General features: G+C 59.5%; 6 protein-coding genes and 1 non-coding gene across 7 annotated transcripts; 2 read left to right on the top strand and 5 right to left on the bottom strand.

Moving 5' to 3' along the window:
- Positions 1-417: 417 nt before the first annotated feature.
- Positions 418-1,650, bottom strand: A1Q1_01640 (chromosome condensation-related protein; the record flags this gene model as incomplete). The annotated part of the gene is made up of 1 exon (XM_014324679.1): positions 418-1,650. The coding sequence occupies one exon, from the start codon at positions 1,648-1,650 to the stop codon at positions 418-420; it is 1,233 nt and encodes a 410-aa protein (XP_014180154.1).
- A 258-nt stretch (positions 1,651-1,908) lies between these two features.
- On the bottom strand, positions 1,909-2,550 carry A1Q1_01639 (chromosome condensation-related protein; the record flags this gene model as incomplete). The annotated part of the gene is made up of 4 exons (XM_014324678.1): positions 1,909-1,955; positions 2,010-2,287; positions 2,332-2,462; positions 2,521-2,550. The coding sequence occupies 4 exons, from the start codon at positions 2,548-2,550 to the stop codon at positions 1,909-1,911; spliced, it is 486 nt and encodes a 161-aa protein (XP_014180153.1).
- Positions 2,551-2,668: 118 nt separating this feature from the next.
- On the top strand, positions 2,669-3,692 carry A1Q1_01638 (uncharacterized protein; the record flags this gene model as incomplete). Its single annotated transcript, XM_014324677.1, has 6 exons — positions 2,669-2,993; positions 3,041-3,115; positions 3,179-3,256; positions 3,314-3,498; positions 3,548-3,643; positions 3,684-3,692. 6 exons carry the CDS (start codon positions 2,669-2,671, stop codon positions 3,690-3,692), a joined length of 768 nt encoding a protein of 255 aa, XP_014180152.1.
- Positions 3,693-5,523: 1,831 nt separating this feature from the next.
- On the top strand, positions 5,524-7,652 carry A1Q1_01637 (ADP,ATP carrier protein 2, precursor (ADP/ATP translocase 2); the record flags this gene model as incomplete). The annotated part of the gene is made up of 4 exons (XM_014324676.1): positions 5,524-6,167; positions 6,216-6,637; positions 6,696-6,738; positions 7,481-7,652. 4 exons carry the CDS (start codon positions 5,524-5,526, stop codon positions 7,650-7,652), a joined length of 1,281 nt encoding a protein of 426 aa, XP_014180151.1.
- A 22-nt stretch (positions 7,653-7,674) lies between these two features.
- On the bottom strand, positions 7,675-7,785 carry A1Q1_t352. The gene has a single exon. It is a non-coding gene; the product is annotated as a tRNA-Arg (tRNA).
- A 951-nt stretch (positions 7,786-8,736) lies between these two features.
- On the bottom strand, positions 8,737-13,135 carry A1Q1_01636 (uncharacterized protein; the record flags this gene model as incomplete). Its single annotated transcript, XM_014324675.1, has 11 exons — positions 8,737-8,860; positions 8,917-9,037; positions 9,085-9,417; positions 9,600-9,704; positions 9,745-10,474; positions 10,516-11,227; positions 11,284-11,356; positions 11,441-11,509; positions 11,594-11,809; positions 11,885-12,549; positions 12,618-13,135. The coding sequence occupies 11 exons, from the start codon at positions 13,133-13,135 to the stop codon at positions 8,737-8,739; spliced, it is 3,666 nt and encodes a 1,221-aa protein (XP_014180150.1).
- A 2,248-nt stretch (positions 13,136-15,383) lies between these two features.
- A1Q1_01635 (ubiquitin fusion protein) lies at positions 15,384-15,759 on the bottom strand (the record flags this gene model as incomplete). Its single annotated transcript, XM_014324674.1, has 3 exons — positions 15,384-15,633; positions 15,686-15,699; positions 15,754-15,759. 3 exons carry the CDS (start codon positions 15,757-15,759, stop codon positions 15,384-15,386), a joined length of 270 nt encoding a protein of 89 aa, XP_014180149.1.
- Between the last annotated feature and the right edge of the window lie 1,048 nt (positions 15,760-16,807).

The raw sequence follows: 16,807 nt of genomic DNA, 5'->3' as shown, positions 1-16,807 counted from the left end.
GTGGGTGTTGAGTAAAGGCGCCCAAAAGGGAGGGAGAATGAAGCTGATAACCAGCCTCGGCCTCACGTGCGACCCCCTCGGCGGCCTCGTGCAGATCCCCTGCATCGAGCGCTGAGGCGTGCCGCACCACCGCCCTCGACATGCACTCCCACTGTGAGTTATGAATATTTCGCGGCGAACTGACGAAATAGACAAGGAGACGTCCCTCGGCGGCCTTGCCACGGCTACGGGTGTCACCAAGATCCCCGTCTCGTCGCCTGCGTGCTAAGCGCTTTTCTTTTGTTCCACTAGACGATAAGCTTGTACACTACCACCATGTTGACCCTCCGCTTCCATATGACAACAATGCATGCCTGATGAACAATGGTACAAACTGAGAGAGGGACATGTACAGTGTGGGGGTGTAACGTTCTAATTCTACCTCTTGTTGGGCGGAGGGACGTCGTTCCGTTGCAGGGGGGCGTTATAGGGCTGCGCCACCGTCTTGGGCGAGTAGATGGGCTGGGGGAGGTGGACATGGGCGGGCAGGCCCTGGGCATACACGGGCACGTCGCGGGCTGAGGGCAGCTTGTTAACTGTCGCCGGACGAGCTCCCGAGCCTGCGACGCCGAGACTCGTGGATGACCCGCCCGGCCTGGGAAAATGCGGCGCAGGCTCGTCGTCGTCGTCCGAGTCTGAGAGCGTCAGGTCGATGACGGCCAACTGGGGAGGGGCTGTGGAGCGCGCCGATGTCGGGGTCGCCGCGGCGCTGACGCTGACGGCGCCGTTAGCGTGGCCGTTCACCGCCTTGGGTGCAGGCTCGTCGTCGCTATCGGAGAGAATCTCGATCGCACGCCTCTTGCTGCGATCGGCAGGGTCGGAACTGGCGGAGCGGCTGCGCTTGATGACTGGCTTTTCCTCGACGACGGGCGTCGTGACGGCCGGAGGAGGTGCGCTTCCGTTCGCAGCCATCCACTCCGCGCCGCCATACTTTTCGTCGGCCGTGTGCCAGTCTCCGTTAGACTCGAGCACCACTTCGTCGTACGAGTCGGGAACCGCGTTCAGAATGCTGAGGAAGTAGCCGTCGCAGATGACCTCGTCGAATTTGAGCTCCTTGCTGCAGTGCGGGCAAAGCCACTGGGGGTGGCTCCTGTTCGACTCAAGCCACCAGCGCGCGTCAAAGCACTGCAGGTGGGTGCACTTGGAGGAGCGAACGGGTTTGGTGATGCGCATACCAGAGAGCGGGTCCTTCAGAGACAGTGTTGACGTTCCCACCTCGATATCGTCGTCCTCTGCGGCTCGCCGCCTGAGCTTTGCCAACTCGTCCTCGGCACGCGTCGGCTGCAGAGCCTGTAGACGGGCGAGGAGGTCGTCCATAGAGCTCCACTCGCAGTACACCATCTGGAACCAAAACTTTTTCGACATTTCCTTCTTCTTCCCCACCGTTGGTCCATTGTGCCCCATGATCAGGCTTCCCATACGGCCTGGAATGCGGACGAGACCACGGGATCCCTTGTCGAGGTCCAGAGGAGGGGCGCTGCCTGCCTTGCCACGAAGTCCGCGCTCCTTAAACGGAACCATGTGATCGTCGACCATGCAGTCGGGGTTGGTCGGGTACTCGATGGGGATGCTGCGGTTCGTGACTGGCGGGGCGCCAGGCTGCGGCGCCATTGTTGGGGGCCGGTAGTAGTCGGAGGACGCGCAGAACAGGCGGACGGTGTACTGTGGTCGAGCGCGGGGGTCGGCTCTGAGTTGTCAGCGGCGTGTCGGGGGAGAGACTCACTTGCTCTGGTTCAAGCCCGCGATGACATCCTGGGGAAGGGTAAAGTGCACTCTGCGTTCTCGTCGGGTCTGGGAGCTCTCCGACGTGGCAATGTCTGAATGTCAGTTGGAGAACTAGCACGCAACTTACCAGGCAGCTGCTCCATGTTAGTGAGCGCCTTTATCGGCTTCCACATCGGGCTCGGCTTCCAATCCTGGAGCACGGGTTGTCCTGAACTGTTAGCACGTCACACATGATTGTCACGCACGGTTCTGATGTGTCGGATGCTGCTGGTATAAACTTGACGCGCCGGGAGCCTGGTGCCAGCCGGAGGACGCTCCAGCTCTCGCCGCCGGCGCCTGCGGGCGCGCGACTCTAGCGGCGCCGCCGCCGTAGTGGTGGTTCAGGTGGACGCCTCCGAACGTTGGTGGCGGCATGACGGGGTTGCTTGCTCCGCCGTTTGCGATGGCCTCTGCTTCTTTGCGCACGGCGCGGTACACACCCGTGTTGTTCTGCCGCTTAATGGTCTCGAACGCGGTGCGGATCCTAACCCAATTAGCGCTAGTCACGGGTGGAGGAGAAGAACTCACTTGTCGACCACATCCTGCTTCCGTTCGCCGCTGCGCAGGTGCAAATTGATGCCCGCAATACGCGTGATGGCCTCGGCGACGTGCTTGAGTTTCGGTACAGTGAGCTTTGGTATGAAGTTGTTCACAAAGTGCTGTCTGTCAGTGTTGTCTTCCCTCGGAGGAAGGCGCGTGACTTGCACAACGACGTACTGGATAATCGTTCCATATGTCGGTAGCCATGGTGGTAAGGTTGGGGTGGACCTGGGCTCGCAGTCGCAGAGGACGCCGAGAGCACCAGGCAGATCAGAGACGAGTCGGTTCAGTGGAGTGTGGTGATGAAGGTGGACAGAACAACGACATGTTGCGCCGCCCGACTGGCAAACTAGATGGTGCTCACCACCACCCGGTGGCCCAGCCCCGCCTGCTCGCCCGCAGGTCCAGTCAAGTCAACCAGCTGCTCAAATTTGCCTCCGCCAGAGAGTGGAGGTCATCCACCCCCTCAACTTTCGATGACGCTACATTGTTCGCCGCCGCGCGCACTGCATCGAGCACTGCAAACTGCAACTGCACAAACAATCAAGTCATGTCCACGAGCGATCCGAAAGTGTACGACAACATGAGCAAGGAGGAGAGGGCCGAGCACGATGCAAAGCAGCGAGAGCGCGAGCAGGCCGAGCAGGCTGGTGGGTCCGCCGCGCTAGCGAGCTAATGTCCAGCCCTGCCGTACCAGTGGTCGCAGGAGCTTGGCACGGTGACCGTCAACGTTCCCCTGCCGCCAGGAACGCGCGCGAAGAACCTCGACGTGGTGATGACCCCGAAGAAGCTGAAGGCGAGTGAAGTGGTAGCTGTAACTGACGGCAGGTCCAAGTCAAGGGCGCGCCTGAGCCGATCCTCGAGGGAGACCTGTTCGAGGATATTGTTTGCGACGACTCGTCGTGGACCATTGGTGCGTTGGCTTGCCTTGCTCTGCTAACGCTCAGACGACGGTGTCCTGATCTTTGAGCTCGAGAAGCTTTCGTGAGTCGCGCCCAAGCTCTGACTAACGGCAGATCGCACATTGCCGCGCACCGCTGGTGGCCGCACGTGCTCAAGCACCACCCCAAGATCGACACGACCAAGATCCAGCCCGAGAACTCGAAGCTGTCGGATCTGGACCCAGAGACGCGGGCGATGGTCGAGAAGATGATGGTAGGTGGTCGGGCATTCGTTGTGCTAACGTAATCAGTTTGACAACCAGCAAAAGGCCATGGGCAAGCCGACGAGCGACGACCTGAAGAAGGCCGAGACGCTGGCCAAGTTCCAGCAGGCGCACCCGGAGATGGACTTTAGCCAGGTGAGTTTGACTTTAAGCAGGTGCTGACGAGCAGGCCAAGATTGAGTAGACGCAGTAGTTTGTATGCATAGATAGTTGATCAGTGCGGGGTAACGGCGACGGCTCGAAGCGAGTGTGCTGGGTGAGGGGAAAATATTGAGCCAATGGCAGCCGTCGGTCGCCGGTCACCCCACATTCCGCCTCCATGGCGCCGCATTCCAGTAGCCCCGCTGCAAGGTCTCGCGCCTTCTAGTCCGGCAGCATGCTCGGCCGCGTGAAAATCCTATTCTGAATATGATCAGCAGACTTGCAGCAGAAGATATGGGGTAGGGGACCATTTGTCCCGATGACATGTGTCGCGCTGTGTGACCGATAGATGACCGACCTGGGCACAGAGTCAAAAGCGGTCGCGGCGGTGACCGTTGGGGTACTGCCTGGGGGCCGGAGCATGGTCCGACTGCGGCAGCGGCTTTCGGCCTGACTCCGGTCCCTTGCTGCCGATCAGAGAAGGCCGGTGCCGCCTTGCAATTCAGCCCGTTTCTGCATGCAAGAAGTCCGTTCTGGAGTGTCTGGCAGGCGTATGCGAAGGAACCGGTTAAATCTCCCTCTTGGCGCAGAGTAGGCGACCTCCCCTTGAGCTCGGCGCCCTCCACATGTGACGAGCGCGAGAGCGGGGGGGGAGATATCGAAAGGAAGTGCCAGATGTCCAGGGCCGTGTGCGTTGGGTATTGGACCACATTGCGACATCGCACCTACCCGTACCTGCAAGTTTGAGACCTGGATATAACCATCGCGTGGTCGTTCTTGTGCCATTTCGCCCCCGCGCGCGCGCCCCACTCCGCACCCGGTTTGTAACCGGCCAGGCACCTCTTTCCCCCGTCCTGGCCGTGTCCCAGGTGTGGAAGCGCAAGGAAAAATATGGAGCGCGCGTCCCTCTTTCACGCGTCGGTGTGAACGGCTGCGGGCATAAGTCTGCGCAGAGATGCTTCTGATACTCCGAAACGACAAACCACCATGCATCCGAAGTGAAGTGGCATCGCCGATGAGGGCGTGTCTGATCAGCGCGCAGTTTGAGCATAGTGACACGCAAGGGTAATGCGTGATCGATGATAGGCCTGTTATCGCGCCTTGCGATCGTGACGGGTGGTGGCCTAGTGCGACGTGTGCAGTAGTGGTGGCCGTACTGGCTCGCGACTGGTTCCCCCGCGGCGCCGCTCCAGACAAAGCCGCTCAATCGGCCCTCGCTGGCCCTCGCTTTGGCCAGTTGGTGCGTCTCTCGGCTCGGCACTGTGACACCCTACAGTGAGGGGACGGTGTAGTGCCACAGCTGTGTCCCATATCGCCGATAAACACCGTGGGTGGGAGGGAGTAGGCCCTCCGCAAACACCCGATTCCGATGGGGGATGAGCCTATCCCCGTGCTCTGCCGCCTGCGCTGGGTGTGACTGCGTCCCTGGGTGGGCCCTGTATCGCGCTCAACCCTGCATGCCCTGCACCGGGCGACGGTGAAAATTCACGGGCCGCCTGGACCCCCCCTCCTCTGGTCCCTCCTCGCGTATTCTCACCTCCCGTGGTCCCCTCGCCCGCCTCGCAGGTACTTTTTATTGCGCCCAAACTCGGCTTTCCTCTTTTCTCTTCAACTCACCACTCTTTCTTCTCCTTCACCCCGTAGAAAAGAAGGTTAGTACTCCCCTCTCCTCCCCCTCCGACAGTGATCGCGCGACCAGCGACAGCGACGACCGACGCATCACCGACAGCGACTGCAATCGCGAAATTGTTGAAAGGCTGCGATAGCCGACCGCCACGTTGGTGCACCCATCTTTTGGGTGAAAATGCACTCGCATCTCCATTCTGCTTCACACGCTCCACGCTTTTGCTTCATTGCTAACCATCTTAGTAAAAATGGCGGACGTTAAGAAGCCTAAGGACTTCCAGGCCTTCATGACCGACTTCCTCATGGGAGGTGTCTCGGCCGCTGTTGCCAAGACTGCCGCTGCCCCCATTGAGCGTATCAAGCTTCTCGTCCAGAACCAGGACGAGATGATCAAGCAGGGCCGTCTCGCTACCCCCTACAAGGGCATCGTTGACTGCTTCAAGCGCACCTACGCCGAGGAGGGCCTCGCCTCGCTCTGGCGTGGTAACACTGCCAACGTCATCCGTTACTTCCCCACCCAGGCGCTCAACTTCGCCTTCAAGGACTACTTCAAGTCGCTCTTCGGCTTCAAGAAGTCCGACGGCTACTGGAAGTGGTTCGCCGGTAACATTGCTTCGGGTGGTGCCGCTGGTGCCTCTTCTCTCCTCTTCGTCTACTCCCTCGACTACGCCCGTACCCGTCTCGCCAACGACAACAAGTCTGCCTCCAAGGGTGGATCCCGCCAGTTCAACGGTCTCATTGACGTCTACAAGAAGACCCTCGCCTCTGACGGTATCGCCGGTCTCTACCGTGGCTTCGTTCCCTCCGTTGTTGGTATCATCGTCTACCGTGGTCTCTACTTCGGTCTCTACGACTCGATCAAGCCCGTCGTCCTCGTTGGTCCTCTTGAGGGGTAAGTTTCTCTAACTGTGCAGCTTCGACGCATGCTAACTTCCCCCAGCAACTTCCTTGCCTCCTTCCTTCTCGGCTGGGGTGTTACCACCGGTGCCGGTCTCGCTTCGTACCCCCTTGACACTATCCGTCGTCGCATGATGATGACCTCGGGTGCCAAGGTCCACTACAAGTCCATGTTCGACGCCGCCTCGCAGATCATTGCCGCCGAGGGTGTCAAGTCTCTCTTCAAGGGTGCCGGTGCTAACATTCTGCGTGGTGTTGCCGGCGCTGGTGTTCTTTCTCGTCCGTATCACGTCGAGCAGCTTCGAGAGGTTGCAGAAGAGTCGTGGAAAACATCGAGTTCAACTCTCGTCTCGAGTCTGAAAAGTGGTGGTCAGGTATCAGACTCTGAATTTACTTCCGCTTTTCAACCGACGTTTTCCCCCTCTGTGCCTGGCATCCGTGCCTGGGCGCCTCCACCCGTTTGGAGTCTGCAACCTCCCTGCTCTTCCATCTATCGTCCTGAATACATTGCTGACATCCACAGTTTACGACAAGCTCCAGGAGATCATGTTCGGCAAGGTCTACAAGTAAGCGCACTAAGCGTCTTAACTGTAATTCCCATAAAAGCTGTCCATACCCATCCTCCTGTACGCCCATGTGTAGGAGTTATGCCAGAGTGGTTACGAGTAAAAACGAAGCGAAGCCGGTTGCGAAGGCGTGATCGGGGTGGCGTAGGAGCGCAGTGTTTGATAGCCGAGAGGGCGCACTGACTTAGGCGAGCTGGCCTGGTTGCACTGACCAGGACTGACTTGGCCGTGCCGGATGACGTCGACGGGCGAACGTGTCTGGAGTGTGCCTCGGAGGATGGACAACGTCACCGAAGTGATGCCGGCGCTTCACCCGCAGGACCTTGTTGACTCGGTGTGTTAACAGATTCCGGACGTACACAGATCGACGATCAACTCGACGATCAAGTCGACGATCGTGCAGTCCGATCCCATGGATGGCCGACCGAGAAGGCTGGCCGATCGGGGCAGAATCCTCAAAACCGCCGGTGCGAGATGGAACGGATGTGAACGACATGCGTTGGGCCCATGACACGGGATGGGTCTATGCAGCTCTCCCTATGTCGTCTTCTTTGCTGGCATAGCTCGATCAATGGTAAGAGATCGAATATCGAGCAGCAAAGCTCCATCCACCGGGGTGTGTTAGAGAATATTTCGAAATTGTGGCGCCACACTCCCCATTTCCCCCATGTCCACACTCCCCTCTCACTCTTCGCAAACCCTCACGAGCTCCAGTCTGGACTCCATTCTGATCCAGACCTAGCCCCAATCAGGCCGAAAGTGACGCCCATAACCGTCTTGGTCCACCTGAAGAACCCCTCGGTCATGGCCCAAATAGGCGAAAAACCCGTCACGACTCGGATCCATCACCCGACCCCCCTTCCTCGTCCATCTACCCATCCCTCCCTCCCTTCCGAACCTCTCGAAAGCCCTGAGCACACCCCAGAAGCTCCAAAAAGGTCACGACGGGGATCGAACCCGCAATCTCCTGATTACCTCTGAACTCCGTGGTGACCTGCGGAGTTGATGAAGTCGTAGTCAGACGCCTTGCCATTGGGCCACGCGACCGATGTTTCTGAAGATCTCTGGGCGAATATGTGCTCGCGGGGTTGGGACTGGGCGTGGATGGTACGGAGGGGGGTGTATGTGATATACTGCACAGGTTCTGCGGCAGGTCTGAGGGCAGGGAAGAGTGACGAAGGAGTGTGGAGAGGGGTGAGGAGCGCAGTGCCACGAAGGCCTAGCTTCAGGTAACGGCATGACGGGGACGGACTTGCATACCACACTGCCCTCGGGATGGAAGAGGAAATGCGCTGCGCTGCTTCGCTGTTTCTGTTGAAGCGAGGGATATAGTCGGACGGGAATGGATACTGCAACCAGCCGTGGTCGGTGTACTGGTCACCGGCGGGGGAGATGTGGCGTGATCCTGCAGACGCCCCTACCCCTGCGGTCGCCCTTTCACCTATACTGGCTCATGTCCGTTCGATGTTTTGGCCGCCGGTCGCTGCTGTGAGTGACACGATATACGGAGCTCTGTGTGCATGTCATAGTCGTCGCGCTGTCGTCTGTCACGGCAGGGCGTCTCGCTGATGGCCCACCCCGGCCCAGTGGCATCCGAATTTGTTCCGAGATTCTTCCATCACAGTTGGCATCGAGTCGCTCAATCGTCATACCTCCAGCTCCGAGGTGCTCATCGCCGGGTCCCAGCACGCGTTAGCCTGACATCTAAAATCATTGTATAGGCCAAAATCATCGATGATTACTGAAACATGTGCATTGCACTATCAACCGCATCGCGTCCGAACCTGGGGAGACATCTAGTGCTGGAACAGATCACCGCGGCGGTTGTACAGTACCCGCAGCCGCATATCTTACAGATATGAGCTAGTCGGTCAGTCATCAAAGCAAGGGCGTCACGTACGGCTTGTTACAGCCTTGGGGTGCTCCGTGTTTACGTGTGTTGACAGTGACTTCTTGTCCACGAAGCTCCGGTCACATTGTGGGCAGTGGTCTGGCTCGTCAGTCATCAAAGCCAGATGCATCCTCACAGTTGTAGGAGATGACGCCCGGATGCTTCTTGGCGATGTGCTTCTGCAAGTTCTCGGACAGCGTGTACGCAAGCGCACAACCTGGGATCTCGCACCTGTACGGACCGCGCTCTGATGTGTAAGCGAAGACTACCTTGCACAGTGAACTTACCCCTCTTTTGGTACGCCGTAGCTGGGGGCGGGACGTCCGGGTGGCGCTTCCGCATGTGGGTGACGAGATTTCCGCGCTGGCGATAGCTCGAGAAGCACCTTCTCACGCTGCACTTGTGCCTCTTCCTGCCTCCTGAGAGTCAGTTTCGGCCACATCATATCGACTCACCAGTGCCCGAGTCGCTGTCGCTGTCGTCACTACCTGTAACTTCGTCGTCGGCCGAGCTGTCTGTGTCCCCGTCATCGCTGGCCATCGCGACGTCTCCCTCGGCCTCTGTCTCGCCATCGCTGACTTGCCACCGCTCCCAGCGCGCATCGGCCGCATCGCTGTCCTCGTCTTCCCGCCACCAGCTCGGGAAGCTGACGTTAGTGAAAGCAGGCCACCTGGACTTACCGTCCTCCTCGCTTGCGGACCTTGGCGGCGCATTTCCGGAGGTGGATCTCCAGCCATGCCGCTGTGCTAAAATCCTGATAGCACGCTTCACAACCTGGAGTAAGCGCACTGCAGGGGAATGAGTGCACACACGGTGTGGCTGCAATAAGGAAATGAGAACCAATGGAGTTACGAAGGAAGCAGGTCAGCATGTTGTTCAACGGCATTGACGGGGAAGCTTACGGACATGTCGCCGGCCGATCCCGGGGTAGCGATGCCTGGCGTCAGCCGAGCTGTAGATAATCACTCACAGTAATGCAGGCCGAGAGAGGTCTCCTTGGGGTGCTCGAGCTGCATGTGTCGTGTGAATGTCGTCCTATCGGTGTAGGAGCGCGGGCAATGATTGCATGCATAAACTGATAGTCAGTAAAGCGGTTTGCTTCTGGACAGACTCACCGTAGCCGAGATGAGATTTGACATGGTCGCGGAGCCCTTGCGTGCTGGCGAAGTCCTGGTCGCAATGCGGACAAAGATGTTTGCCATTGTGGTCGGATGGCTTCTTGCGCTTTTCCTTGGATTTATCGGAGTCGCTGATGGTGAGCGCTTCGAGGGCGGTCTCGAAACTCTCCACCTGCCAATCGTCTGTCACTGGAAGGAGGGGCCCGCCCTCCAGCGAGACGTCCATAACTTCCGGCCTGATCGCGAGGCCGCCAATGATGATTCGCGCTCCCGACGTCCCGTCACGCCCATCGACGTACGCAACGGCCTGATCTCCAACAGCGGCTCGCGCGCCCGCTTGGTCGACGCCAGCGGCACGCCCATCACCGAGACCAGCCACGCCGTCCCTTCCGGCAACGGAGCTGAGATCCTGAGCAGACGTACGCTCACCGAAGCCAGCGACACCGCTCTGCGTGCCGTGCCCGCCCTGAACGCTCACCGTCGCAATCCCGAGGTTACCCTTACCAGCGAGCTCGGGCGGGACGCCACGCTCGAGTCCCGCGACGACGACGACGAGACTGCGCGCGAGACGCTTGCCGTTCGCCTCGAGCTCGTCCCGGACCGAGATGCTCTCTGCGTTGGCGATAAGTGCAGGGAGGTTGGCGACTCGTCGGTCATGCTCCGCGAGTAGATTGGGAAGCATGACGCGGGCCCGAGCCTGGATGTGGGGGGGACCGGGAGCTCGGCGCTGGGGTCGGCGGCGCAGTAATAACCCGCTGACGTCGGGACCTCGTTACCTTCCAGATCGCGGCGAAACGATTGGGGCTTAAGGGCGAGGAAGACGGGATCGCCCATGTTGGGGACGTGGGATGGCGTGTGGGTCGCCACTCTGGCGGAGGATGGGGAGAAGACGACGATCGGACGGGCGAGCGCGGTCGCGAGAGCAGCAAGGCCCATGTGGTCGACGTACTCTTCCATGTGGCTCATCTTCACAATCCACTCATCGAGTTCAGCCTCTTCTTGGAGGGAGAGAGCGTTGTCACGGAACTCTTCGTCACAGCGAGCGGCCTCGACGAGCGCGGCGCGCAACGACGGGACATCTGCATCCACGCCGAAGGGCCGGAGACCGTGCACTGCTGCGTGGAGTGCACAGTTGCCATCTCCCGGCACGTCAACCAGATTGTAGCCAAGGCGCGCGGCGGCAACGTAGAGACGAACGAGGTTCTCCTCCGGGTTGAATGCCTGGTCATCGTCGTCGTCGTCGTCGTCGTCGTCATCGCTCGCCCTGGCACCATCTCCCTCCGCCTCGCTATCGCCATCGCTCGCCTGCCATCTATCCCAGCGAGCATCCATCTCGTCGTCGCCCTCGTCTTCCCTCCACCAGCGCGGCAGCCTGACGTCAGTGAAGGTAGACCACCTGAGCTCACCGGCCGCCTCGCTTGCATACTTTGACCTCGCATCGCCGCACGTGCTTGCGCAGCCACTCATCGGCGGTGAAGTCCTGATAACACAGAGAGCAGTCTGTGGTCAGCGCGATGTCTAAGTCGCTGAACTCACGGTGCGGCTGAGAGTTTGAAGGACGGCACGTGAAACCATAGAGAACATGGGTCAGCAGGTTGGCCGGGCAGAGCTTCGCGAAACTTACGGATGCGTCCCCTGCCGAGCCTGGAGTCGCTGGGCCTGACGTTAACAGATACAGAGGGTATCGACTCACAATTAAGCAGATCGAGGGTCATCTCCTTGGGGTGCTCGATCTGATTGTGGCGCGTAAAGGCGGTGCGCTCTGGATACGAGTGCAATGATTACAGCAGTATACTGAACGTTGTCAGCGGTCATGCAATTTTGCATTGGCAGTTGTTTCACTTACTGTATCCCTCGTGAAATTTGACGTGATCGCGCATACCCTGAACACTGCCGAAGACCTGGTCGCAATGGGGACACGAGAAGGCATCTGGACTTGCCTTTGGCGCCGTCTTCGCTGCCCGCTCTGTAGAGCGTCCTCCAGTTGGGACGTTGCTCCTCTCTGCTGCGGCCCCACCGCCGAGTAACAGTGCCGCTTGCACCGCCGCACACCTCTCCACGTCTCAATCATCAAAAAGCGACCAAAGTGGTCCGCCCTCGAGCGAAACGGGAGATGAGCGTATCGACAGGTCGGGACCGGTGGTATCAACTACCACAGGGTGCCTGCCGATGGCACTTCCTCCGATACTTGGCGCGCCCGGGGGCCCACTCGCGCCGGCGAGCCCCCCGCCCCTTTCGCCAGCGGCTCCAGCCGAGTCAGCAGCTGCCGCGACACGTCTTTCAGCAACACCGTGCCCGGTGTGTCCACCTCCGGGAGCGCCCACATTGGCAAAACCGACCTTACCCGCACCAGCGAGCTCGGGCGAGACGCCACGCTCGAGTCCCGCGACGATGACGACGCTCCGAGCGAGACGCTTGCCGTTCTCCTCGAGCTCGACGCAGACGGTCGCACTCTCAGCGCTGTCGATCAGGGCGGGCATTTCGGCCACGCGCTGGTCGTGCTCGGACAGCAGACGCGGCAGCATGCGCTCAGCGACCTCCGTGACGCGGGACGGGACGTCGAGCGCTCCGCCTGCCACGGCCGCAAAGTAGTGGCCGGGCGACGTCGGGATATCGTTGCCCTGATCGTCTCGTCGGAACAGCTCAGGGTTGAGTGCGACGTGCACCGGCGCGCCAATGTTGGGGACGGAGTTGGAGGGTGCGTAGATGGCGACGCGATGCGACGAGGGCGTGAATACATGGACGGGGCGCTCAATAGCAGTCGCGAGGGCCGACAGATCGGTGTTGTCGACAAAGGCTCCTCTGCGCGCCATAGATGCCAGCCATGCTTCACGAGAGCTGGGCCTTGCGCAGGGTGCTCGGCTTCAAACGCGGAGATAGCGGCGGCCACCAGGTGATCGTCGGTGCTGGCAGTCTCGATGAGCGCGGCGCGCAACGACGTGACATCTACGTCCGCGCCGAAAGGCCGGAGACCGTGCACTACTGCATGTAGTGCGCAGTCTCCGTCCCCCGGGACATTGATGAGGCTGTAGCCAAGGCGCGCGGCGGCAATGTAGAGACGAACGAGGTTCTCCTCCGGGTTGAATGCCTGGTCGTTTGTCCGGACCGCGGACGACGAGCGGGGAAGGGTGGCGAGGATGGCGGCTGCGGCGTCCTCGGAGAATCCGTCGAGGGCACTGGTGGCTGCCTCGAGGGGGCGAGTGGGCGAGGGAGGGGGTGAGGGGGGACGTTCAGGTGAGGGGAAGGCAGGAGCAGGTGAGGGGAGAGAGAGAAGACTGTCCTGAGGACGAGTAGAGGGCGGCGGCGATGGCGACGGGGTTGGCGAAGCGATGCGGCGCAGCTTCCGCTTGACAGGCGCGGAGGCCTCGCTCTTTCCCTTCACGGCCATGCTGTCGAGCTCTGAATGTGAGCAATGTACCTCCAAGCATCACCTTCCACTGCGCTGCTGACAGTGTTGACGAAAAGCGAGTTGCGAGGAAGGACGAGATGAGCGAGGGCATGGGGGAGCGGGAGCAGATTCCAAAGGGGCTCAGAAGCTCAGAAGAGATCAGCGGATGAGCAGAGGCGCACGAGGGGCGCAACGTACGAGGCGGTCTGCCTGATGCCTGACGCCGACGGACGTTGTGGGTGGTCGAGCGGCCATTGGTCATTGCCTGTCAGCAGTGTGCTTATGAGAGTGTTGGCGAGTCAGGTTGGACATGCAGCAGCTCAGGGTCAGGAACGCGCCTTATCTTATCGTCAGCAGCAGGAGTTCGCACTTGAGAAAGATGGCCGGTCCACTCGGCCAGCGCGGCTCCATTGCATAGGCTGTTAAGAGTACACCATGTTAAAGGCAGTTATCCCAGAGCGTTCTGAACCGTGGGTCCCCTGCCAAGCTATGGGCTAACCTCACCAGCTTTCAAGGTGCCTTACGCAGTAATCGAAGCAACAAGCTCACAAATCGTGCTCCGCGTGCCGATCAAGCACTCCCGATGGGAATCTACTTCCTATGCAGCGTAATACTAACAGTGAGAAGCACGCATCTGGATACCGCTGAGACTGACCCCTCAGTACTTGAAGCGAAACGACCCAGTTACCAGCTTTTCCACAGCCACTGAGTATCCTCAGAACCTCACAAACTCGTCAAAAGTGCAGCGGGGGTAGTTAGGGAAGCTCTCGACTTTCCGGCGGTCGGAGAGGGGCCACAGAGGGCCGCCTTCGAGGGAGATGTTGAGAATCTCGGGTCGTATCGCGAGGCCGCCGGTGATGACACGCGGACTGGCTTAGTTGCCCTGATCTTGGCTTGAGGAAGCGCCGGCGTCGGTGCTAGTCGGGTTGTCCCCCTGTCCTGGGAGGTCAATGGAGGATGAACCCAGTTATCACGCCCCAGTGATATCGCACTTCCGGGGCGAGGGCTCAAATGAGCTTACTACCAAATGCTTCGCAACGCCAGCGAGTCCGCAAGCTCGCTACCCACGCTGCTCGAGCTCCCCTGCGATTCTTCGAGCGCCGCCCGTCATAATGCGGCTTCGTAATAGTAGCATGTCACCCCACGGCTTCATGAAACCACCGTGGTGATTTTAGGCGACTGGCTTACAAGGGAAGTTGTCATGATGATGGAGGGACTTTTCGAACATGCGCCCCTCGTCCACAAAACGTACCGCTATCGTGCAGACGTGGGCACGCGTTTCGTGACAGGCTATTTTGTTAGTACCCCGGAGCCTCATGCTTGATATAAGTATAGAAGAAAATAGTCAGTCGATGGCCAGCATGCCAAGGTCAGAGTAGACCAGTATCGCTTGCATCATTCGACTATGAACAGCGTGGTGTCGCAAGCTGGTCGGAAGAAGCACAGGAGTGCATTTAAGCCTCGTGCATGTAGGTAAGGCCGCACCTGTATTGTCAGCATAGTTCCTCCTAAGGCTGCAGGGTAGATGGGTCGAGGTGGTGATAGAGATCGAGTCAAGTGGCGGGTACAACGCGTTCCCGATTCTTGAGCTCTCCTTCACACCCCTCGACACCATCTAGACCCGTCAAGCTCACTTTCCGCAGCTCTCACGGTCCTTGTGGCGGGCCATGAAGACGGCAGCACCGCAGGTGGGGCTGGAAGTTAGCTAACTGTCATGTGGATGAAGATCGATCTCGAGGTTGCCCCCGACATCTTTCGGCGCGCTCTCGCCGCCGTCGGAGCTCAAAAAAGCGCTCCGAAAGCGTAACTCACCACTCCCTGCGCAGGCGCGTCACCTTTCCATCTCCGTCAACCTTGAAAAGCTTGAGGATGGACATCTGAAGACGTTAGCAAAGTGTTCTCGTGAAGAAGAGAAACGGGTGGTGCAAGTGGAGGCGAGGTGGAGGTGCCACGTGCCACATCCGAGTGTGGCACGACGATCCTCCCACCACCAAAATGGTCCTCTTCAACCAAAATCGACAGAAAATGTCGTCCAGAGCTCCAAACTTCCTCAAACTTTGCCAGAATTACTTACCTTGACCTTTTTGCGCTTATGTTTTATCTTCCTTTTACGTAAGCAGCTGTACAGGGTGGGGCCGAGTAAAGAAACTCGGTAAGGGCACGGAGAGGGAGAGCAGTGACGGACGGGGGGTCGTGTGAAATCAACCAACGGCCTCTGCCCTATCTACTAGCCGTGCCCACGCGCTACTCACTTGGGGGTAGTGTAGACCTTCTTTTTGCGCTTCTTGCCACCACCGCGAAGACGGAGGACAAGGTGGAGGGTCGACTCCTTCTGGATGTTGTAGTCCGAAAGGGTGCGGCCGTCCTCGAGCTGCTTGCCAGCGAAGATGAGACGCTGCTGGTCAGGGGGGATACCCTCCTTGTCCTGGATCTTGGACTTGACGTTGTCGATGGTGTCGGAGGACTCGACCTCAAGAGTGATGGTCTTGCCCGTCAGGCTAGTTGGTCAGCAATACGCCGAGGATCGCAGCGATCGACTGCGAAACTCACGTCTTGACGAAAATCTGGGCTTGTCAGTACTCTACCCATGCGGACGCCGTTGACGACGGGCTACTCACCTGCATGGTGGGCTGATCTCTCCAAGAGTGTGGATTCCTCGATAAGCCTGGAGAGAAAGACAAAACCGTCGCTGCCCGTGACAAAGACCAGCACAGAGCGAATTCTGCACGTCGGAGCCGGCGTTACAGGGAAGGCAAACTTGTGGCGAAAATCCGGATTCGCAGGCACCAGAGTCAGGAACTGACCCGGCTTTCAGTAGCGTGGTCTTGGCGTGGTTTCAGAATTCCTCCAGGTTATTACGTAACAGACATTAATCGCTCACCGGCGACGGCCGCGACCAACCGGACTGGCGCGGCCGGCATCGGCGTAGAGCTATATGTCGCAGAGATGCCTTGCCTCAATACAGAATGCAAGATGTAGCAGCCCGAGCGCGTATTTGAGCACGGCCGAGACGACCTTCGTGACGAGGTGAAGCGTAGGGGAGCCGATCCTGGGGCGCAAATTCTTGCGCCCTGCGGATCAGACGCGATCAGACTGACGGAGGTATGCGATGGAGGTGCCGAGCGACAGCCAAGGGCGCACGGAGGGTTAGACGGAACAGCAGGGAGCCGGTTTCATCGTCCAACATCTTCTGACACTTGGTCTGGATCTGGAAGGGGCCAGAGTCGCCGTTCTAGGCAAGTTGCATGCATCGCGCACTCCGTTGCCACCTCGGAAGCATGAACCCAAACCAATGTGCCAGACGTCATGTACCGGGGTCACGCGTCGGGCTCAGCCCACCCGGAGTCACCCGCCAAGTAGTAGATGTGCAAATTTGGTTCCGTTAATTGAGGAATTCTGGCCGCGCTCACAGGGAAGGGCGCCGGCCAAGCTCGCTCAGCGTCCAGCGCAGGCTGGCAGCTCGCGGCTCGCGGTCGCCGGCCGCTCGACGTTGTAGGTTTGCATCGACCTCACCACCATCCTCATCCTCACCCCCATCCATCTCCTCGCTCCTCCCGTCCTCTCCCATCCTCTCCCACCCCTCTCTCTCTCCTCTCTCCCTTCCGACTCTCCTCTCCTCTCCCCCTCTTCTCTCTTCCGCCCTCTTCGTCGCCGCCGCTCCGCCTCCCCCTC

The sequence above is a fragment of the Trichosporon asahii genome (genome assembly GCF_000293215.1).
Source record: "Trichosporon asahii var. asahii CBS 2479 unplaced genomic scaffold scaffold00050, whole genome shotgun sequence".
Lineage (NCBI taxonomy): Eukaryota > Fungi > Basidiomycota > Tremellomycetes > Trichosporonales > Trichosporonaceae > Trichosporon > Trichosporon asahii.
This window is presented reverse-complemented; position numbering and strand designations above follow the sequence as displayed.